The 20,002-nt window shown below is 34.4% G+C and overlaps 1 protein-coding gene across 3 annotated transcripts in view; it reads right to left on the bottom strand.

The window, feature by feature from the left end:
- The window catches only part of SLC30A7 (solute carrier family 30 member 7), an 83,450-nt gene that overhangs the window by 41,443 nt on the left and 22,005 nt on the right, over positions 1-20,002 (bottom strand). For all 3 annotated transcript variants that reach the window (XM_045513261.2, XM_074370051.1, XM_010950455.3), the window contains 3 exons: positions 16,879-17,022; positions 13,330-13,380; positions 11,181-11,316 (listed from right to left, as the gene is read on the bottom strand). In XM_045513261.2, the coding sequence (XP_045369217.2) occupies positions 11,181-11,316; positions 13,330-13,380; positions 16,879-17,022 (331 nt within the window). The remainder of the gene's footprint in view (positions 1-11,180; positions 11,317-13,329; positions 13,381-16,878; positions 17,023-20,002) is intronic.

The raw sequence follows: 20,002 nt of genomic DNA, 5'->3' as shown, positions 1-20,002 counted from the left end.
CATTCTAAACTTTGTTAGAACCTCTTTTGTGATATAACACATCATCTTTCTGAGAGAATGTTCCATGTGTATTGTTGGGTTAGGCATAGAGAATCTATAGTGTTCAAGTCTTCTCTTTCCTTACTGAGCCTCTAACGACTGATGGTTGCTCTAAGGTAGGGTATTGAAATCTTCTCCTATTACTGTGTTGCTGTTTCTCCCTTCCCTTTCATCAATGTTTGCTTCACATATTTGACTGCTCTCATGTTAGCAGCATATATATTTATAATTTGTTATATCTACCCAGTGAATTGGCCCTTTTATCCTTATATAATGTTTTTCTTTGTCTCCTGTGACAGTTTTTATCTTAAAGTCTATTTTGCTGATATAAGTATGGCCACCACTGCTCTCCCAGGCTTCTGTTGTATGAAGTATCTTTTTCTACCCTTTCTCTTTCAGTCTGTGAGTCCTAACATCTAAAGTGAATTTCTTGTAGGCAGAATGAAGATGAATTTTTTTTTAAATCCATTCAGCTAGTCTGTCTTTGAATTGGTATGTTTAAAACCTTTACATATAAAGTAATTACTGGCATGGAAGGACTTACTATTGCCATTTTTGTTCAGTTTTCTGTCTTGCAGCTTTTTCGTCTTTCTTTTCCCTTTGTTCCTCTCTTGCTGTCTTCCTTCATGTTTCATTGATTTTTTTTTGTAGTGACATGTGTTGATTTCCTTTCCATTTCCCTTTGTGTATATGCTATAGAAAGTTTCTCCGTGGTTATCATTGCATGTGACAAGTTGCTTTTCTTTTGCTGCTTTCAAGACTCTGACTTTGTGTTAAGTTTCTTGAATTTGTATATCCATCTTTCTTCTCGGATTTGGGAAGTTTGGGCCATTGTTTCTTTAAATAGGCATTCTGCCTCTTTCTCTATTACTTTACCTTCTGGGACTGCATATGTTGTTTGGCTTGTCCATAAATCCCTCAGATTCTGCTCATTTTTCTTCTTCTTTTTTCTCTTTTGCTCCCCTGCCTCAATAATTTTGTGAAGTCCTGCTTTCAGAGTTCACTGATTCTTTCTTCTGCCTGGTCACATCTGCTGTGGAGTCCCTCCAGTAACATTTTCAATTCAGTTATTGTTCTTCTGTTTGGCTCTTCTGTAGTTTCTCCCTCTTTGATGATATTCCCGCTTTGTTCATGTACCATTTTCCTGATTTTGTTTAGTATCTATCTATGCTTTCTTTTAATTAGTTGGGCATCCTTATGATGGTAATTTTTAATTCTTTATCTGTTAATTCATATGTCTCCTTTTTTAAAAGTTTTGTTTCTGGATATCTAATTGTTTCCACGGTTGGCTCTTTCTTTGTATGTCTTATTTGTTGCTGTTGAGATTTCAGCATCTGAAGAATCAGCAAACTCTCCAGACTTTGTGGTCTGGCTTCATGCTGGCAGGACTTTCTCTACAGAGCCTGGGTGGAGATTCAGGCGACTCTCAACCCTTTTCTTGGTATGTGTCCTCTCAGCTTTGCATACATCAGTTTGAAAACGTTTGCTCGCTTCTACTCAGGAGCTCCCCCTGGTGTCTAACCGCAATATTGCTGCTTTCTGGAACTGTAGTAAACCAGGCTTAGGGTTCCACCTAGTGTCTGTCTGTGGTACTACAGGCCGTAATGCAGAACTGATGTCTGTTCTCAGGGATACCCAACCCAGCACCTGTTTTTGTCAATATTTGAACACAAGCAAGACAAATCTCTCAAGCAGCCCCCACACTAAAAGTCAGTTGGAAGTGTTAAACTCCTTTCCCTCCCCAGGGAATAAGGTGGGAGTTGGGGGTTTCCTCCTACAAGCCCAGCACGTTCAGGCATGGCGGGTAGGAGCGTCTACAATTTAAATAGGGAGTGTCATTAATTTCCAGTCAAGCTTCCATGTGGATGGTGTGCAAGAAACTTTTAACTAGTTTCTGGATTTCTCGCAGAAGTATTCTGTCAGTCTCTGTCTCTGTGGAAGAAAGAGCGTTTAGAGCTTCCTATTCTGCCATCTTCCTGATGTCACTTCCTCGTCCCCCTTTATCCATTTTATTTAGGGCTGCATTGAATTCTCTTACTGATGTACATTTGTGTTCCAATCTTTGGCCCAAACAAATAAGCCACAACCAATGGCTTTAAAATATATCTTTCCATATTTTTTCCAGTTTATCTTTAGGATACGTTCCTAGAAGTGGGATTGCTTAATCAAAGGTAAATACACATTTAATTATGCTAGATGTCAAAGTTCTCTCCAGAGACAGAACCATTCTCACTTTTATTAGTAATATAAGAGAGTATTTATTTTACCTATAGCCTGGCCAAAAGATTATGCAAATTTTTGGATATTTATCCACTTAACTGGTGAGAAGTAAGGTGTTACAATGTAGTTTTAATTTGTATTTCTTTTTTTTCTTTTTTTTAATGAGTGAGGCTTAACTACTTTTACAAGTTTAAAAGTCATCTGTATTTCTTTTCCTCTGAATTAAATGAACCTACACTTTTGCCTATTCTTCTATCAGGCTTTCAGTTTTTAAATTTAACTTTTATTTCCCTATATTAGGGAAGTTAGCCCTTCATGACCTAAGTGGCAAACACTTATCCCATTTTATTATGCTTTTTGACTTCCCTTACGGTGCTTTTTTCCTTTTTTGTAACTTTTTTTCTTTTAATGTAACTTAATTCATCAATCTTTTCTCTCATTACTGATTCTAGGTTTTGAGCCATAGCTGTTCCTCTAATGTTCTCGTGTGGTAGAATAATTCAGACATGCTTTCTCCTAGTATTAGCATGGGTTGATGCTTTACTTTTAGAGTTCCAATCCATTTGGAGTTTATCCAGGTACACAGTATGAATTACAGTTCCAAATTTATCTTTCTCCACATGGTTATCCAGTTATTAGAAAGCCCAGGTTTTCTCCACTGATTCAGAATGCCACCTTTATCCCTACAGTATTTCTATTTGTATATAAATCTATTTCTGGAATTTCTATTCTGCTCCATTAGGCTGTTTGCTTTTTCAGGCATCTCACTATTTTGATTATAAAGGTTTTACACTTTATATCTTCTTTTCCAATATTTTCTTGGCTACCCTTCCTGCTTGTTTTTCCTTAAAAACTTTAAAATCAACTTTTACTACCCTGTCTCTAGGAAAAAAAAAAAACTGTTGGTATTTTTATTATAATAGTTTAAATTTATAAATAAACATAAGGGTTAACATGTTTATGATGTTGATTCTTTTTCTAACCTACCACTTTTTAAATTTTCTTTGTCTATTAAATTTATTATTATTATTATTATTATTATTATTATTATTATTATTATTATTATTATTATTACTATATTAGTAATTTTTATTACTGGGAATTGAACCCAGGACCTCATGCATGCTAAGCACATACTCTATCACTGAGCTATATCCTCCCCTACGATATGATGTTGATTCTTCAAAAAACATCATAATTGACAAAAAGGCTGTGTGAGTCTACTTTGGGATTTCTTAGAAGTATTTAAATTTTTCCTCCTATTGTAAGTGTTACATATTTTATCTCTAGATTGTCTATTATTGCTACTGAAAAAGTGTCTTCTCTTTAATTGTATCATTCAACTGGATTTTGCATATATATAAGGAGGACTAATTCTGGACATCAATTTTGTATCTGTAACTTTACTAAATTATCTGTCATACTTTTTCCATTGATGCTTAGGGGGGTTTGAAGAAATAAAATCATATATTTAACATAAAAGAAAAATCTCTTCTTTCCAATTTTTAAGCCTCAAATGCCTTCTCTTATCTAATGTTATTGGCTTATGATCACTAATACATTATTGCACTTGCTCTGTTCCTTCTAATATCTCTAAGACTGTCTGCTCACCTTTCTTAACTGTGGTTCTTCTTCTGAACCACTGAATATACAAAGTGATTTGAATGACTATTTCTCAATTCCCCCAAGTATAGTACATAGCCATTACTTTCCTAGATGCATAGGTGGAGTTAATAATTACATACAAATGGATGCATTAGGGCATTAGGGTATTCTCTCCCAGAACGCTGGCTGAGAAAGGCTGTTAGACTAATCAGTATTTATATATGCTCTTACTAACTATGATGGTTTTACATATGAATTAAAAATACAATTACTATCCAATAATGTTCCCATATGTTCAATTCGACAATATGGATACAAACACCAACTTAAAATCTTGACAAACTGTTTACCTTTATCTTAGTCACCAAAAGTATAGTTCATAAATTACAACTACTTGAAAGACAAACCACAAAGGAAATTGTTAGGCAACACCCAAAAACATTTTTGAAAAAAAATCCGTAATTTTTCATATATATAACTATTTGGATATATGGTAGTTTTTTGTTTAAAAAATGCCTTTTTGACTTAATACAGGCTATAAATAATTATCTATTTAATGACAAAATCAACAAGATTTATCAAAATCAGTATTTAATCCAAATCCTGTATTCATGAACAATGATTATCACCTATGATTTAGAATTTCAAGTTTGTAATTTGTTTCATTACTGCATATTCTTTCCATTTCACACCTCAATTTATGACCACTGCCTGTCATTTTTAAAGCCTGTTAATTAGTTTGCTCCTAAAGGTTGACCTATTTTTTCTTCATTATTATAAGAAATAAATATATTATTTGAAAAACTTTTGCCCCTAATGAAAAGACAATTTAAAAAAAAAGCTTTTCTTTGTATTTACAAATGATTACAGTGAAAGGTAGAAAGTGCCACAGGATGGTAACTTGTGAGCTGTAGTAAACGGATTAAAAAAAAAAAGAAAGAAAGAAAGAAAAAAAACCTCCAGCAAGGCTTCAGAAATACCACACCAGTAACAAAACTTATTTCTACATCCTGTTTATGTATTTTTTCCCATCATGCACAGGTACCCCTTTGATTTAAGTGAATCAAAAATCAAGCAACAGAGCTATGTAAATGGCATCACTTTTAAAGCTCAGTGCAATTCAAAGCTATAACCAATGGTTCAGATTTCTGTACTCTAAGTTATGAATCCACTTTCCACTCTGATTCAGCTTACAAGTGGGGAAAAGGAAGCAAAATCACACTGAAATCCCCTGTATTTTCAGATAATAAAAAAATTATACTCTCACTAATATACTCAATCTCCTGCTTTTCATTGGGAAACAAAATTCATCTCAGTTTAATTCAGTTTCACCCACAAGTTTATATCACCCTTTGCTTATGTTAGAAAATCATGGGAGACAAAATGTCTTTTTCTAGGAAATCATTAACTTGAAAGTGACAATGCAACACTGGGCAGCCTAGAAAGGATACACATCTATTTCCACGGCATGTTCTCAACTGAGGCACATTTAGATCTAGAGAACATGTAAAGAGTTCCATCATTTCTATTGTTTTTAGTGAAATGCAAATATATATAAAAATTAACGGTAAGGAAAATTACTTCTCTATACTCCAGTCTGTTGAGTCCTTAAAAGTTTTCATTGATCTCCTAAAATCAGCTTTGGCTAATTAGGCAAACTCTTAATCAGTCTGAAAAACATCTCAAAGTTAATCTCTCTGCAAATATTTCATTATCATGTGAATACTTAAGTAAATTGAGTTTGCTTTCTTAACAAAAAAAATAGACTGAACTCGAATGTCTTTATTTTGTACTTTAGAGTGACCTTGTTTTTTTTTAATTGCCCTCCATTAAAAAATATTATATATATATATAATATATATATATATATAATATGTATATAATATGCTTTTTTTAAGGCAAAATCAGAATTGCTGACTTACCTTACAGAATTTAGGAAAGAAGCCTAATGTAAAAATTACATCACCCAGAGACATCCAATTAACATTCAGGGAGATTTTATATATATATGTATGTTTTCCTCATGATACATGTAAAGAGAAATATATACGTTAGATATGGACTCTTTATAATAATGACTCATTCTTACCTGTTGCCCTGTTTCGTGCATTAAGACCATGCTATCTAATAAATCATCCCCAAAATTATTAACTTAAAACAGTAACTGTTCTATTATCTCTCATCTAGAACTTCTGAATGCTCTACAACTGACCAAGCTTAATAATCATCGCATGTAGTAGAAACTCAATAATGGGGGAGAAAAAAAGGCCTAAAAATGACCGTAAAGAAATACTGTGAAAGTGGTAATGTGACCTCTGGCTGTTGTGATCCTCACCGATCTTTCTTGATTTCTTTATACTTCTCATCATTTCCCAAGTTTCCTATCTGATACCGTATTTACTATCAGAAAAAGCTAAAAACTTTTTTTCCTACTCAGAAATTAATTTTGTATACATAATACAGATAAGCAGAGGCTCAGAATAAAAGAAAAATGTCAAATCCTTAAGAATATTGACATGGTTCCCTTGGCTGGTGGAACTATGGATAATTTTTTTCTTACCCTTTTTTATATTTTACCAAGTTTCTGTATCAACATAATTATTCCCATAATTAAAAAAAACCCCTACTTTTAAATATGCAATTTTCATTAAATCTTCAGCCTCTCCCCTGAATAGCCATAGCATGTTCATGCTCTACCTGAAAACGGGCTGTCGTCTGAGGACACTTTTCCAAACAGCGCAGTTAAGGGTACTGTTTCCCCGCTCACACCCCCTGTACCGCTGGGGCTGGTGGTGAGGGAAATGCGCCCCTTGCTTCTCACTACTGTTGTTCCTCCTGCCTCCCCTCAAACAGCTCCTTTAAGGCCATGCCACCCCATTATTCCGCCCTCTGCCCAGCCTAATTACTAGTGATACAATTCTTGATAGCTCCCCCGCAGTCACTGAAGAGTTTAGCAACAGGCTTATTCTCTTCCCACTTCCAGCTTTTTCATTACTCTTAGTTTAAATATCCACGTGGACCATCCATCTGACGCCTCTATATGATGATGCTTTCCTGCGTCCACCCGTATGATCAAGCCTTAGATCTTAGAATTTCAGTTTCAAGTATCTCACAACCTTCCTACTTCTGGATTTCTTCCCTCAATCCCTCCACTCCAGCACTTCTCCCAGAACTGCAATCCACTAATCTATCACTTTTCTTTTCTTCTTCAGACTCTGTTATTGCCTTTAAATCTTAATTTCCCACGACTGTAATCCCTGCCTTGCTGCTTTCTCACTCTGTTAGTACTCACCCGACAAAACTCCAAACCTTTTAAACCCAACTCTCTGCCTATTCCATACCTTTTGTCAAGCAGCCGAACAAGACTAGAAAAAAACATACAACTGTGCTGGTTGTTTTCACTTTAAATTCGTGACCACAAACCTCAAAGGGAGCCCTCCGTGTTGCCAGGCAGTCACACTGCTCCCCTTACAGCAAAGGCCTTGAAAAGGAGTTGACTAGTTACCTCCATTTCTTCCCCTCCCGTTTTCTCTTGAAGCGACTCTCATCAGGCTTTCATTCTCATCACTCTTCTGAGTGTCTTATCCGAGTTACCAATTATCAGCCCCAAAGCCTTTAATACGGTTGATCATTCCTTCCTGTTTGAAATGCTTTCTTTACTTGGCTCCTAAAACAAGGCATGCTCACGTCTTTCCTCCTGCCTCACCGGCCACCCCAATTTACTCTCCTCTGCTGGAGTTGCCTCCTGTTCCCCACCTCCTTCAGAGCTCAGTCCTCAGACCTCTTCTATCTTAAAAGCCAACTGTAGTTGATGGTTGTGGCTGCTTGAAACACTATATTGAAAGGAACCCGGAAGCTAAATTGGGTTCAGTAGGAAAGAGAGTTGTTTTCCAGGAAAATGGAAGGGTTAGGAATTGCGGCATTCATGCAGATAAGTGCTACTCTGTGACTTTAAACCTACATGTGGACTACTTCCAATCCTTTCTGTTCAGCTGAGTGCTCCCAAGAACTCCGTATCTGTACCAGCGCCTCCTACTGGAGATCTCCACATGACTGTCTAATGAGAGATCTCAAACCTAGTGACAACCAAGCGGAACTTCTTATCAGCAATGCCCTTCAAAACAAGTGAACAGACATTACTCGCCCCTAGTCCTCCGTCCTTCAGTAGTGGCAACTTCATTCACTCAGTTGCTCAAGTAAAAACTCTAGGAATGATCCTTGACTTCGCCTCTTTTAGTCAACGCTTCACCTAAACATTTATATCTATGAGCAAATTTCATTGGCTCTAGGTCCAAAGCATTTTCTAACTTGACCCCTGTCTCCCCACCTCCTAGATTACTGGTACCTTGTACCAAGCCACCACGGCCTCTTACGTGGTCCACTACAACACCTTCCTAGCTGGTCTGCTGGTGTGCCCTCCTGCCCCCTTATAATCTTATTACCTACACAGCAGCCAAAATTATTTGTAACAGTACAAATCAAATAATGTCACTCTCCTAGAGTTTCCTGCTCTGCTTGAAATAAAATATGACTCGTAACCCTGGCTAATTTCCCCCGGCCTGTCTCTCCAGCTCTATTTCTAAGCAGTCTCTCCCCTCACCCCCTAGACTTCTGCCACTCGGGGAACCTCCCTTTAGTGCCAAGGCTGCTTTCACTCCAGGGTTTTTATACTAGCTGCTCCTTAGACTAGAATGCTCTCGTGACATTCTGACCTCAATTTACGTCCTTCCTCTTCGGAAGTCTTCCCTTATCACTCAATCTAAAGTGGCACCTCAGTCACTATCACCCTATCTTACTCTCTGCACAGTTAACTGCTTGATATCTGAGTGGTTTATTGATGAATTTGTTTGTTCTCTCTCTCTCTCTCTAATGCAAGATCAAAACCGTGAGTATCTTCTCCTTTCACCACCCTGGTAGGAAGGTCTACTTAATAAATGTTCATTGATTGGGATTAGCAGATATAAACTACTACATGCAGAACAAATAAACAACAAGGTCCTACTGTGTAGCACAGGGAACTAACTATACTCAGTACCTTGTAATAACCCATAATGAAGAAGAACATATATGCATGACTGAACCACTATGCTGTGCACCAGAACACAACACTGTAAATCAACTATACTTCAGTAAAAAAAATTCATGGAAAATGATCTGTGTAATTTTTTTAGTATGTTATATTTCAGTAAAAAAAAAAGTTCTTTCATTCTGTGTGTGTGTGTGTATTTATTTCTTCATATCTGTGGAACAACAGAATGAGACTAGAACTAAATTAAGAACTCCCTACTTGGGATTAGAGAAAGGAATTCTCTGAAGCTGAAAAAACACAAATTTATTTTGATTCAAATCCAAACTGTACAACTTTTTGCCTGGTAGAGTTAGGTGCTGACTTTACAATAATGAAAAACGTTTGCCCTCGTGGAGCTTAAGGGAGACAATGAGAAATGCTACTGCAATACAGTATGTAAACATCATAGGAGGAACAGCAGATGGTTCTATAGGTATACTTAACACAGCCTGAGAGGTGGAGAAGCAGGAAATGCTTCCTCGAGGAGGTGCCATAAGCTGAAATCTGACCTTAAGGATGAGCAGTTATGATCTATGCACTTGCAGGGGTGAAGTTGGGGGGGGGGGGAAGACACTCAGTGAACGAGTATTTTATTCTGGATGGAGGAAACATTAGCAAAGTCCAGAATGCAGAGAGCTCATAACATGTTTTCAGGGAACTGAAAGTTATTTGCTGCGGCTGGAGAGCAGAATATAAACTGAGACGGGGAGAGAGAAAGACTGAAGACGTGCATGGGTACCAACACGAAGTCCTGCTAGGGAGTTCAAACTTTATCCTGAGGGTAAGAAAGCCATGGAAGGACTTAAAGCAAGATAACTTTTCCAGGTACCTTCATCTTTATTAAAGAAAGATCACTTTGGCCACAGTGTGGAAAATTTTAGAGGGAGACAGAAAGGCCAACTCTTCTAAGCAGCAAATGAGAGGAGAATTAGGGCAGTAACAATGGAGGCAAAGAAAATTAAAGATTAAGATCCAAACTTGAATTTGACACAACACTGTAAAATGATTATAAATCAATAAAAAATGTTAAAAAAAAAGATTAAGATCCTACTCTAAGAAGTACTAGAAGCAGCCAAGAATTATAACACAAAAGAAAATGAATACTAAACATGCAAATAAGGAGGTACAGATGTAAGTTACCAAGTCTATCAGTAGTTAAGTTTCATAGAATATGTGATATCTAAGCTGAACTTTCAAGAAAGTATAGTAAGACTTCCAGAGATGAAGACAAGACATCCCAAGCTTTATAAAAGACTTTTACATAGCAGAGTTGCTTCCTAGTACAAATAAAGAAAAATTTTAAATAATCTGCATGTTTAAAATGTCTATCCTATTTTTTAGCAAAAAACTTAAAAATCTACATTTATGACTAATTTATAAGATTATAATTTCATTGCAATTTATCAAGTCTATTCTATTCAACCACAAGCTATAAAAATCACAGTCTGCCCTCTAGTAGGTCTTTATTATCATTACAAAGATAGCTTTACTAACAGTAAAATCATATGGATAACTTAACAAAATCAGTCCAATCAAGATGTATCTATATAAATAGTTCTAGATTGTGAAATAAAGGTGCATATTGTTCATTATTTTGATAAAAATTTAAATAATAATAAACTGACATAAATTTAAGAGATAATAACTATACACTAGTTCAGAACATATTTAGTGAGAATTTATATACACCCACTTACACACTTTTACATACACACTGGTACTATGATAGATGATTGAGAGCCAAAGAGCTAAGATCCTTCCTCAAGAATTTATAATTTAGATAGGGAAACAGAAGTAAATACACTTTGGTAAGCATTGTTACAAGACTTCGGCAATGATAATGTGACTTTATAAATTAAAAATAGTTCTAGAAGAGACTTTAACATTCTTTTACATTTCACACTGTAAAAATACAGGTGTCAAAGGGATAACATTCTAACATTAATACATTTTATATTTCCAGTGTTCTACTCTACAGACATAGTGTTGGATTTGAGAAAATTGCTACTGATTTGATTTACAGACAAAAAAAAGATTACTAAATATCTAAAAGAAATATCAAAACTTAGGTAAAACACAGGGAAAAATAGGAAGATGAAAAGAAATAAGTCTATGCAAAAATCTGTTAAAGACCAAAAAAAAAAAAAAAAACCAAAACTCCACCATAATAATAGTTTAGATCTGTAATTTAAGTAGCATATTTATCACCTCTCATTTTAATCCTTGAGAGGAAAACACCAGCACTTACCTTACAACTATGAGCATGGCTATCAGGATTGAACAGATAGGATCTGCTATCATCAGACCGAAATTCTGCATCATGATGGCAGAGGCAATGACACCGATACTCCCCAGTGTATCCGCCAGAATGTGTAAAAATACACCTAGAAATAAAGCATAAGGAAAATCAAAACATTTTCTGATCAACTGAAAATGCAAATATTACTTAAAACTATATTCTTGATTTTATATATACAAAACTAAATACCAATTTGAAAATCAGAATGCAGATTCACTGTTTAGTAAAGAAGTAAAAGTAGCTTTGGGAATCGAAATAATCTTTTCTTTTTAAAAAATACCGAGGGTTAAAATATTTGACTCATAAATTACATTTGCCCTTAAGGACCCTTAATAATTTGCTATAATATAAAAGAAGTAGAGATATAAATTGATTTAAAAAATGTTTTTGTGCATTCATCTCTGGTTAAGAGTCCAAAAGTTAATAACTTGTTAGGAGAAAACTGCATTAGACTGAAAGAATCAGTCAAGAAAACACTGTTCATAATTACAAACATGTACACACAGAGCCCTCTGCTGGCAATTAAAATTACTACCATTTGAGACTGGAATTTCCTATGGACCTCAACTCTACTAATCCTGATAAACTTAATTATCCTAAAGGGATTGTTACCTATAGTTACATGCTAAACTCTAACCTGATATAAAAGAAAATAGAAATGGGAATATTTTAAAGTGGATGTAAATATATTTTAAGCCTTTGATAATTAAATATTGAAATGATAGGATACTGAAGTTCTTTCTAACTGCCCAAGAACCTAGTCCCAGGAACTTACCTGATCTTTCAGCTATCTATCGGGCTCTTCAGCCACCATAAATTGGTGGACACTCAGAAAAAACAAACTAATTTTCACAATAGCTCGTATAAAAGATAACCAGGAAGGTAAATCTAACCTCCCATCCTTCAACCTGTGATGATTTCCAGAACTAAAAAAAAAAAAATTCCTATCATCAAGGCTGCATTCACAGCATTGAATGTAGATGCATTACATACGTATGATTACAAGCCATTTCAGCAAATGCTGTCCTAAAACCATTCTATATATTTCCCAAATGGAAAACTAGTGACTAGAAGACACACTTAAGCCCCCTGAAATAAGCTCCTCGGTGTGCAGGAACATATTCACAGTGAAAAAGTAAAAAGCAAGAGCTGTATCAAGAAATAGGGGAGAAAGTAAGTGCAGGAGAGAGTGGAACACCAGCTAGCGAGGAAGTCAGACTGAAGTCAAAAGTTAATAAAGGCAGGACGACGGGGAGCTGGGACTCAGGGAACTTTGACAACGAAGTCGAAATGGAAATCCAGAGCCGAAGATTGGTTCACATTCCAAAAAAGAAACTACCAAAGTTCACAGACAAGACTGATTTTCTCTGGCTTATAAAATTTTGTAATATATCATTTTATATAATATATAGGCTCCTGTTTAGGTGTCATCATTTGATGCCTCTGGATATGAGACAGATCTCATTTTGTGTTACAATTTTAAGAATATAATGGACTTTACTTTTGAGAGCAGTTTTAGGTTCACAGCAAAACTAAGTGGAAGGTGCAGAGAGTTCCCTTATATCCATGCTCCCAACTCATGCACAGCCTCCCTCATTGTCAATATCCTCCACCAGTGTAGTGTGTTTGTTACAACTGACACATCATTATGACCCAAAGACCATAGTTTACATTAGGGTTCACTCTTCGTGTTGTATATTCTTTGGGTTTGGATGCATTATATTTTTAGCACTAAAATTTTTTACAACACAAATACATATTAAATATTATTCTTTGAAAAAATGTTTAATAATCTCACAGAAGCAAACATACTATTATGATGTTATTATAGTCACTGGCATGGGTATTGCTTATATTTAAGCAGTATAGTTTCTGAATATTTTAATCTTCTTATTAAATCTGAGAAAAAAGCAAAGTGACAATTAAAGGAATATCTGCTAAAATACCTAATAGTATATATTTAAAAATCAACTAGGAAGGCTAACATTTTAAACACAAATCCTACAGTATGTGTTTTTCTTAAAGGAAGACTTCAGATAGCTCAAAACTATGAAGCCAGTTTCATAAAACAGAGAAATACACAAATTGCTCATCATACCTTGTAAAATCTGTCTGCTGGGTCCTGCTGTTTCTTTTAAGGAGGGGCCATCTGTAGAGAGTTAAGTTAAATTATTTTAAAATACATCTTCAATTCCTGATTCAATTTTTGCAATTCAGAGTACTTTTCATTCAAATGTATTGTGAAGGACGCAGGACTACATAGCCACATCAGACTTACAAAATTATTTTTAAATTTTAATATAGTAATTGAATGGAGACAGACATAGGAAATTTCAAAATGTGTCAACAGTACAGAGTATTTAGGAAATTATTATATTAAGCAATCTGGTAAAAAAGAAACACAAAGTAAATTAAAAATACTGGTCTTCTAATATTCATAACATACCTTCCAGAGCTTGCTACACTAATTCTACAGTTGGAAAATCCAGAAAAAACAAAGCTACTGCTTGACATCCTAAGAAGACCAAGAAATGAAGCCAGGACCACATCCAGAAAAACTGGACTACGGCAAACAGCAGTTTTCCAGTAGCTTCCAGATGAACGTGGCAAGCTTTTCATACAGAAAAGGTAAGAATGCTTTTTCATTTTGCCTTTATGATGAAGAAATGAAAAAAATACTGCAATTTCTTTTCTTAAATACTTGGAAGATGACTCATCAACTGTAACATAATATCAAAGCAGAAGATACAGGTAAACAATGCAAATGATCAGCAATATTTGTTCAAAGGGATCATCAGGAGGATTGACGAGCTTTCTGATCACAACTCAGAGTCATGGTTCTTGGCCCACAGCACCAAAGAGCTGACAAACCCTTATTACCACAGCTGTGGCAGGGCAGTGTAACGATCCCAGGAGAAGTATAAAAGCATAAGGCTGCGCAGGGATTTCTGCCTGATCATGGCACTGCTATGTGGGGGAAAAGATGCAGCTATCTTGGAAATCCTGCTGAAAGTCAAAAGTGTAACTGTTCTAAAAACCTAGCTCCTGATCAAGGCACCAGATTTCTGTCTATACACAGTTGGTCTAAAGAAGTCACTTTGACATAATTATTTTGAAAGGTGTATTCCACTATACTAATGGAAAAGTTATATAAAACAACATAACTCCAATCTATGTAAAATTGAAAGTTCTTCTGGATGTAAAACTTGTTATCTGCACCAGGCACTGTGTGCCTGCTTGACAAACCCATTTCTTCTTCTTCTTTGGTAAACAACTTAACTAGATTTCCTAGGCTTCCTTGGGTTAGGAGGTGTATGTGACTGAGTTGCAAACAAAGAAATATGCGATGTAAACCTTTTTCCAGGCTCAGCCCATAAGAATGTCCCAAATGATCTCTGCGCACTCTATCTCCAGCTCGATGCAGAGAATCCAGTGATGGATCCCAAGAATCCTATAGATGGAAAGAGCCTGGATCCCTGAGTTGCCACGAGGAACAGAGCCCCCACCCTCCACCCTATCAATCCAAGATATAAACCTTTACTGCTTAAGTCACTGAGATATGAGCAGTTAAAACAAACAAACAAACAAAATAAACCTGTTGGCTTTATTCACAGTGCAGCATTCCAATAAAAAGAAGCTCACAGTATTTCCCAGTAAGACTATAATATATCTTATGGGCCAAATGGAATCATGGTCCTATTATTTTTGTATTCCTCAGACTGGCTTATATAATACAGAATAATATAATGCTGAAGGCAGAGTAACAGTTAACAGTAGATTTTGGAGTCAGAGTCCCTGTTTGAAGCTTGGCATTTCTATTTACTAGTTCCTATGATCTCTTTGTGTTCTGATGTCATGCCAAGTCTTCTTTCCCACTTACCCTTCTCCCTCTTGACCATAAAAGGGCTATTTTTCACCTATCTAAAAGCTTACTACAATGCATTGGACAGGATATCAGAAATATCCTAGGGTGAAAAACAAGGGGTTAATTGCAAATGTTGGTGATAATGACTCTAATGATTGATTAGCAAATCTTTTGGTAAGCAACATGGTTTTCAATTCTTTGCTCTTAATAAAATGTAGGGACTAGCTAATGAAACTGCCAATTAACAGATCATCAAAAATATTTATGTAATTTTTAGAATGTAATTCTGAAGGTGTTCAAAGAATTGACTGAAAGGCTATAACAAAATTCCTTACATTTTAGGTTTCTTAGTACTTGTAAAAATGAAAAATAGAAACAGAATTAATGCCAAAGTCTTTTTTACGCAAATCATGTTATTTATACATAAACTAATTGAGAAAAATCCCATCATCTCATTAAGATATGTATTTCAAATAAAATATTGCTTTTTATTATTATATATGTATCAAACCTAAAAATAGAATTATTTTGATTATCTTTATACTAGTAAAAGTTAGAATAATTCCAACTGAAAGAAATGTTTAAATGCTAAGTCTTATGCTCCCAGGAAATAAAAGGTTTTAATGTATATACATATTTCATTGTCAAGAAACATAACAGATAATCAATTAAAGACTTAACACAAATATACTCCACTTTATAAAATTCTGGAAAGGAAGCAGAATAGAAATAAGAATTCAAGGAGAAACAAGATGCTGTAAAATTAATAACTATTTATATATTTTTGAATGGGTGATAATGGGTCTCAAATCACTAAGGTATTTAGAGTCCATTAAATGTATTTGATAGAGTAATATAGAAATTTCATTCTAAAATATCTATAAGGTATCAGAAATTATATTCTTTGCAATTATTTAAACAATTTTTTTTTGAAATTATCTTAAAAACATGAGGCATACATAGTTTTTCAAAATTATTTTGGGATGAATGTGAGCAGAAAACTTAGAAAAGCAACGTTTTAAAGCATACTGGTGTAACAGTTACAAAAATATAGCAAACTTTAGAGACTGAAAAAACTAGGGCCTTAATGCTCAATCTCTAAGGCCCCTTTCATATTTTCAAGTCTAAAGCTTCAGGATTCTGTCTATATGGCGAGTACAGACAATGTTTAAGCACGTAATTTATCTAAAGATTAATCAAACTGTATTACTCAGAGCAGTTTCTGTCTATTAATCTCTCCTCTAAAATTTCATAAATATACTATTGAAATATAATTTTTAAATAAAATGTTTATTAAGTTGATAAATACCTTACAACTTAGTACCCAATGCTATGTAAGTCAGCATATAAAGATGTCTAAGAGAACATGGAGGTAAGTATCAGGTGATACCTACTGAAGTTACAACAAAAATGTGAAAAATTGAAAACCCCTGTCATATTTTTATAAGACTATATATGGCACAAAAGTCCTCATCATACTTTAAAAAAAATCATGATTTTTATTTGCTAAAATGCAGTTATTCCTCATTCACTGACATTCATTTAAAATAGTGGCATTTTATATGATATACTCACTGAAAAAAGCTACAACCACTGCCTTATATCAAGTTAATTTCGTTATATTCTAAAAATGAACTAGCCCTGGGAACCATTTAGTCTGATTCAGTAGAAAGGAGGTTGAATGCAACATTTTTAACGGACTGTTTCAACTAGGAAAATTAATCTACATAATTTCTTTTTATTTGGAAAGCTGTCATTTGAAAGTGCTTAGGCTGTACTCACCATGAGAATGAAAGTGTCCATGTCCATGACCGTGACCATGGCTGTGTGCAGCACCATGTTTTAATTCATGACTATGGCAATGATCTCCATGGCCATAGGCCTGATCCAGAGCACCGTTGAAGAGGGAATGACTATGTCCATGGCCTAAAAACAAAGAGTGTTAGAACAAAAGGTATGTAAAAATATATTATTTAATGGTTACAATAATACTGATATTAGTAAAAAGAATTAGCTCTAAAACCAGATTCAATTGAGTAAACACTTAATTGTAAAAAGTACTATAAATTCATTAAAACAATACTGAGTTCCTAGTATAGAGTACATGAAGGAAATGAAAGCATGGCAGGAAGTGGTAGACTTTACTGGGAATGAAAATAAGTGAAAAGTACACAAAAATATTTAGAGATTAGATAATGTTCATTCATTTAAGAAGTTCTTATTTGGAACACAGTATGCTACAGCAGCATTCTAGGCACTGGGGATAAAGCAGTGAATAACACAGACAAAAATCTTGGCCAAAACTTTGCCAAGTACTATTACTCACACTAACAAAGATGAAATAATGTATGCATATGGTCATATTAAGGCAGAAGCAGGGAAGTGGCTGCATTTGCTAAAAGGATCAGTAAAATTAATACCAAAGCATACACAATCCTTAGGGGAAAAAAGTATAAAACAGTGCAAAATCCTCTCTCCATAGCAGACCTAAATAACTACTAAACCATTAAGGAAACATCTATAAACTATTCCAAAGCACAAAAAAAAAAAAAAAAAAAAGACTGGATGCTACTAATTCAAAAATTATTGCTTATATTTATAAAAATCCTAAATACCAGGAAATCAAATTCAGCATATAATTAATGCATTATATGAAAAATCATGAATAATGGGGAGATCAACTTCCAGAATGGTGGACGGGAATGTTGGCAAACTAGCTCTCCTAAAACAACAAAAATATGGGGAACTAAAAAATTTCAGAACTCTGGCAATTAACCAAAACCACAAAACAAACTGAAAATCATCTACCCAAGAAACTACCAAATCTTAGTAACATGGGGGTATTCTCACCTCCTGCCTTAGCTCATTTGAAATTAGTCAAAAGCCAGCAGCATTGCAGACAATGGAGAGATTTGATTTCTTTTGAAGCTCTGTTAAAAGCATCATTTGACTGCACAATCAATATTTTGTCCAAACTTGAGGTTCCCTGAAAAAATTTCTATTCTCAATTTGGTGAATATCAGACTCAGAGCTCAGCTCTCAGAACTCAATAGCCACACACTGCAGGAAATGAATTAGTTCAAGATAGTCACACAGCAGGAAAAAAAACAATAATATAAAGAACAACAAACTTGGAGAGGAGAGGGTGAAGTAATCTGATACCAGAGTTGTTTTAATATAAAATGTCCAGTTTTTAACCAAAAATTTTAAGACTTGCAAAGAAGGAGGAATGTATTCCACACATACAGGGGAAAAAAAAATAAGCCAACAGAAAATGCTCCAGAAAGGGACTCAGATTTTGGGCTTAATAGATAAAAACTTTACATCAGCTATTACAAAAATAGTCAAAGAACTAATGGAAACCATGTCTAAAGAATGAAAGTATAACAATGGCTCACCAAATAGAGAACATTAATAAAGAGATAGAAATGATAAAAAAGAACCAAACAGAAATTTTGCAGTTAAAAAAATACAACTAAAATAAAATACTTTAGAAGGGCCCAACCACAGATGTGGGCGGCAAAAACAGCAAATTTGAAGACAGATCAAGAGAGATGATCCACTCTGAGAAGCAGGAAAAAAGAAAATTAAGAAAAATGAACAGAGCTTTGGAGACCTGTGTAAACATCAAGTATATCAAATTAAGTATAACAAGAGTCTCAAAAAGAGAAGAGAAAGAAAAAATATCTTAAGATATGTCTGGAAACTCTCCAAATTTGATGAAGAATATTAATCTACACATTCAAGAAGCTCAGGAAGCTCCAAGCAGAATAAACAGAGCCCTATCTAGAGACATCACAATCAAATTGATGAATATCAGAGAGAAATCTTGAAGGCTGTATAACAAGATAAAAATGACTTATCAGGACAAGGGAACTTGAATGAGATTAAATGCAGACTTCACCACAAAAACCATGGAGGCCAAAGGACAATGGGATGACAAAATCAAAATAGAAAAAGACTCAACCATGAATTCTAAATTCAACTAAAGTCTCCTTTAAATATAAAGGAAAAATAAGACATTTCCACATAAACAAAAGCATTCTTCACAAGTGAAATGAAAAGATACTAAATAGTAACTCAAATCCACATAAAGAAATAAAGAGCACCAGTAAAGGTAATTATGAAAGAGAGAGTAACTGTATTTTTAAATTTATAACTTTTTTCTTCTCCTATACCTTTTAGAAGACAATTGCATAAAGCAACAATTATAAAACTGTATTGATGGACTTATAAAAACGTGTAATTTTTCTGACAATAATCATTCAAAGAAGGAGGTGGGAATGGAAGTATATTAAAACAAAGTTTTTGTATATTATTAAATTATTATTAATCTGAACTAGATAGTTTTAAGTTAAGATGCTACTTGTAATGCCCACAGGAACAATAAAGAAAATAACTTAAAAATGTACAGTTAAAAAAAACAAGAGAATTAAAGAGGTGCACTAGAAAATATCTATATAAAAGACAAGAATTGAGAAATGGAGTATCAAAAAGGACAGAAGATATAGACAACAAATATTAACATAGTAGATGTAAATCCTACCCTAGTAGTAATTATATGAAATGTAAATTATTTAAACACCTCAATCAAAAGACAGAGATTATATAAGTGGATTAAAAAATATATAGTATAGCTATATTCTGTCATATTCTGTCTAGAAGAGGTAAACTTTAGATTCAAAAACAAAAAGAGGTTGCAAGTAAAAGGACAGAAAGAAAAATATACTATGCAAGCAGTAAAAAGAGAGAGAGAGAAAGTGCATGAGCAAGCAAGCTGGAATGGCTATCATAATACTCTAAGCCAAAAATTATTGTGAGTGAAAAAGAACATCTTATAATAACAGGTTCAATCCCTCAGGAAGATATAACAACTATAAAAATACATGCATGAACAACACAGCTC

Source organism: Camelus bactrianus, chromosome 9 (assembly GCF_048773025.1).
Source record: "Camelus bactrianus isolate YW-2024 breed Bactrian camel chromosome 9, ASM4877302v1, whole genome shotgun sequence".
Taxonomy (NCBI): domain Eukaryota; kingdom Metazoa; phylum Chordata; class Mammalia; order Artiodactyla; family Camelidae; genus Camelus; species Camelus bactrianus.
Note: the sequence above shows the minus strand (reverse complement) of the source record. Positions and strands in the feature narration are given on the sequence as shown.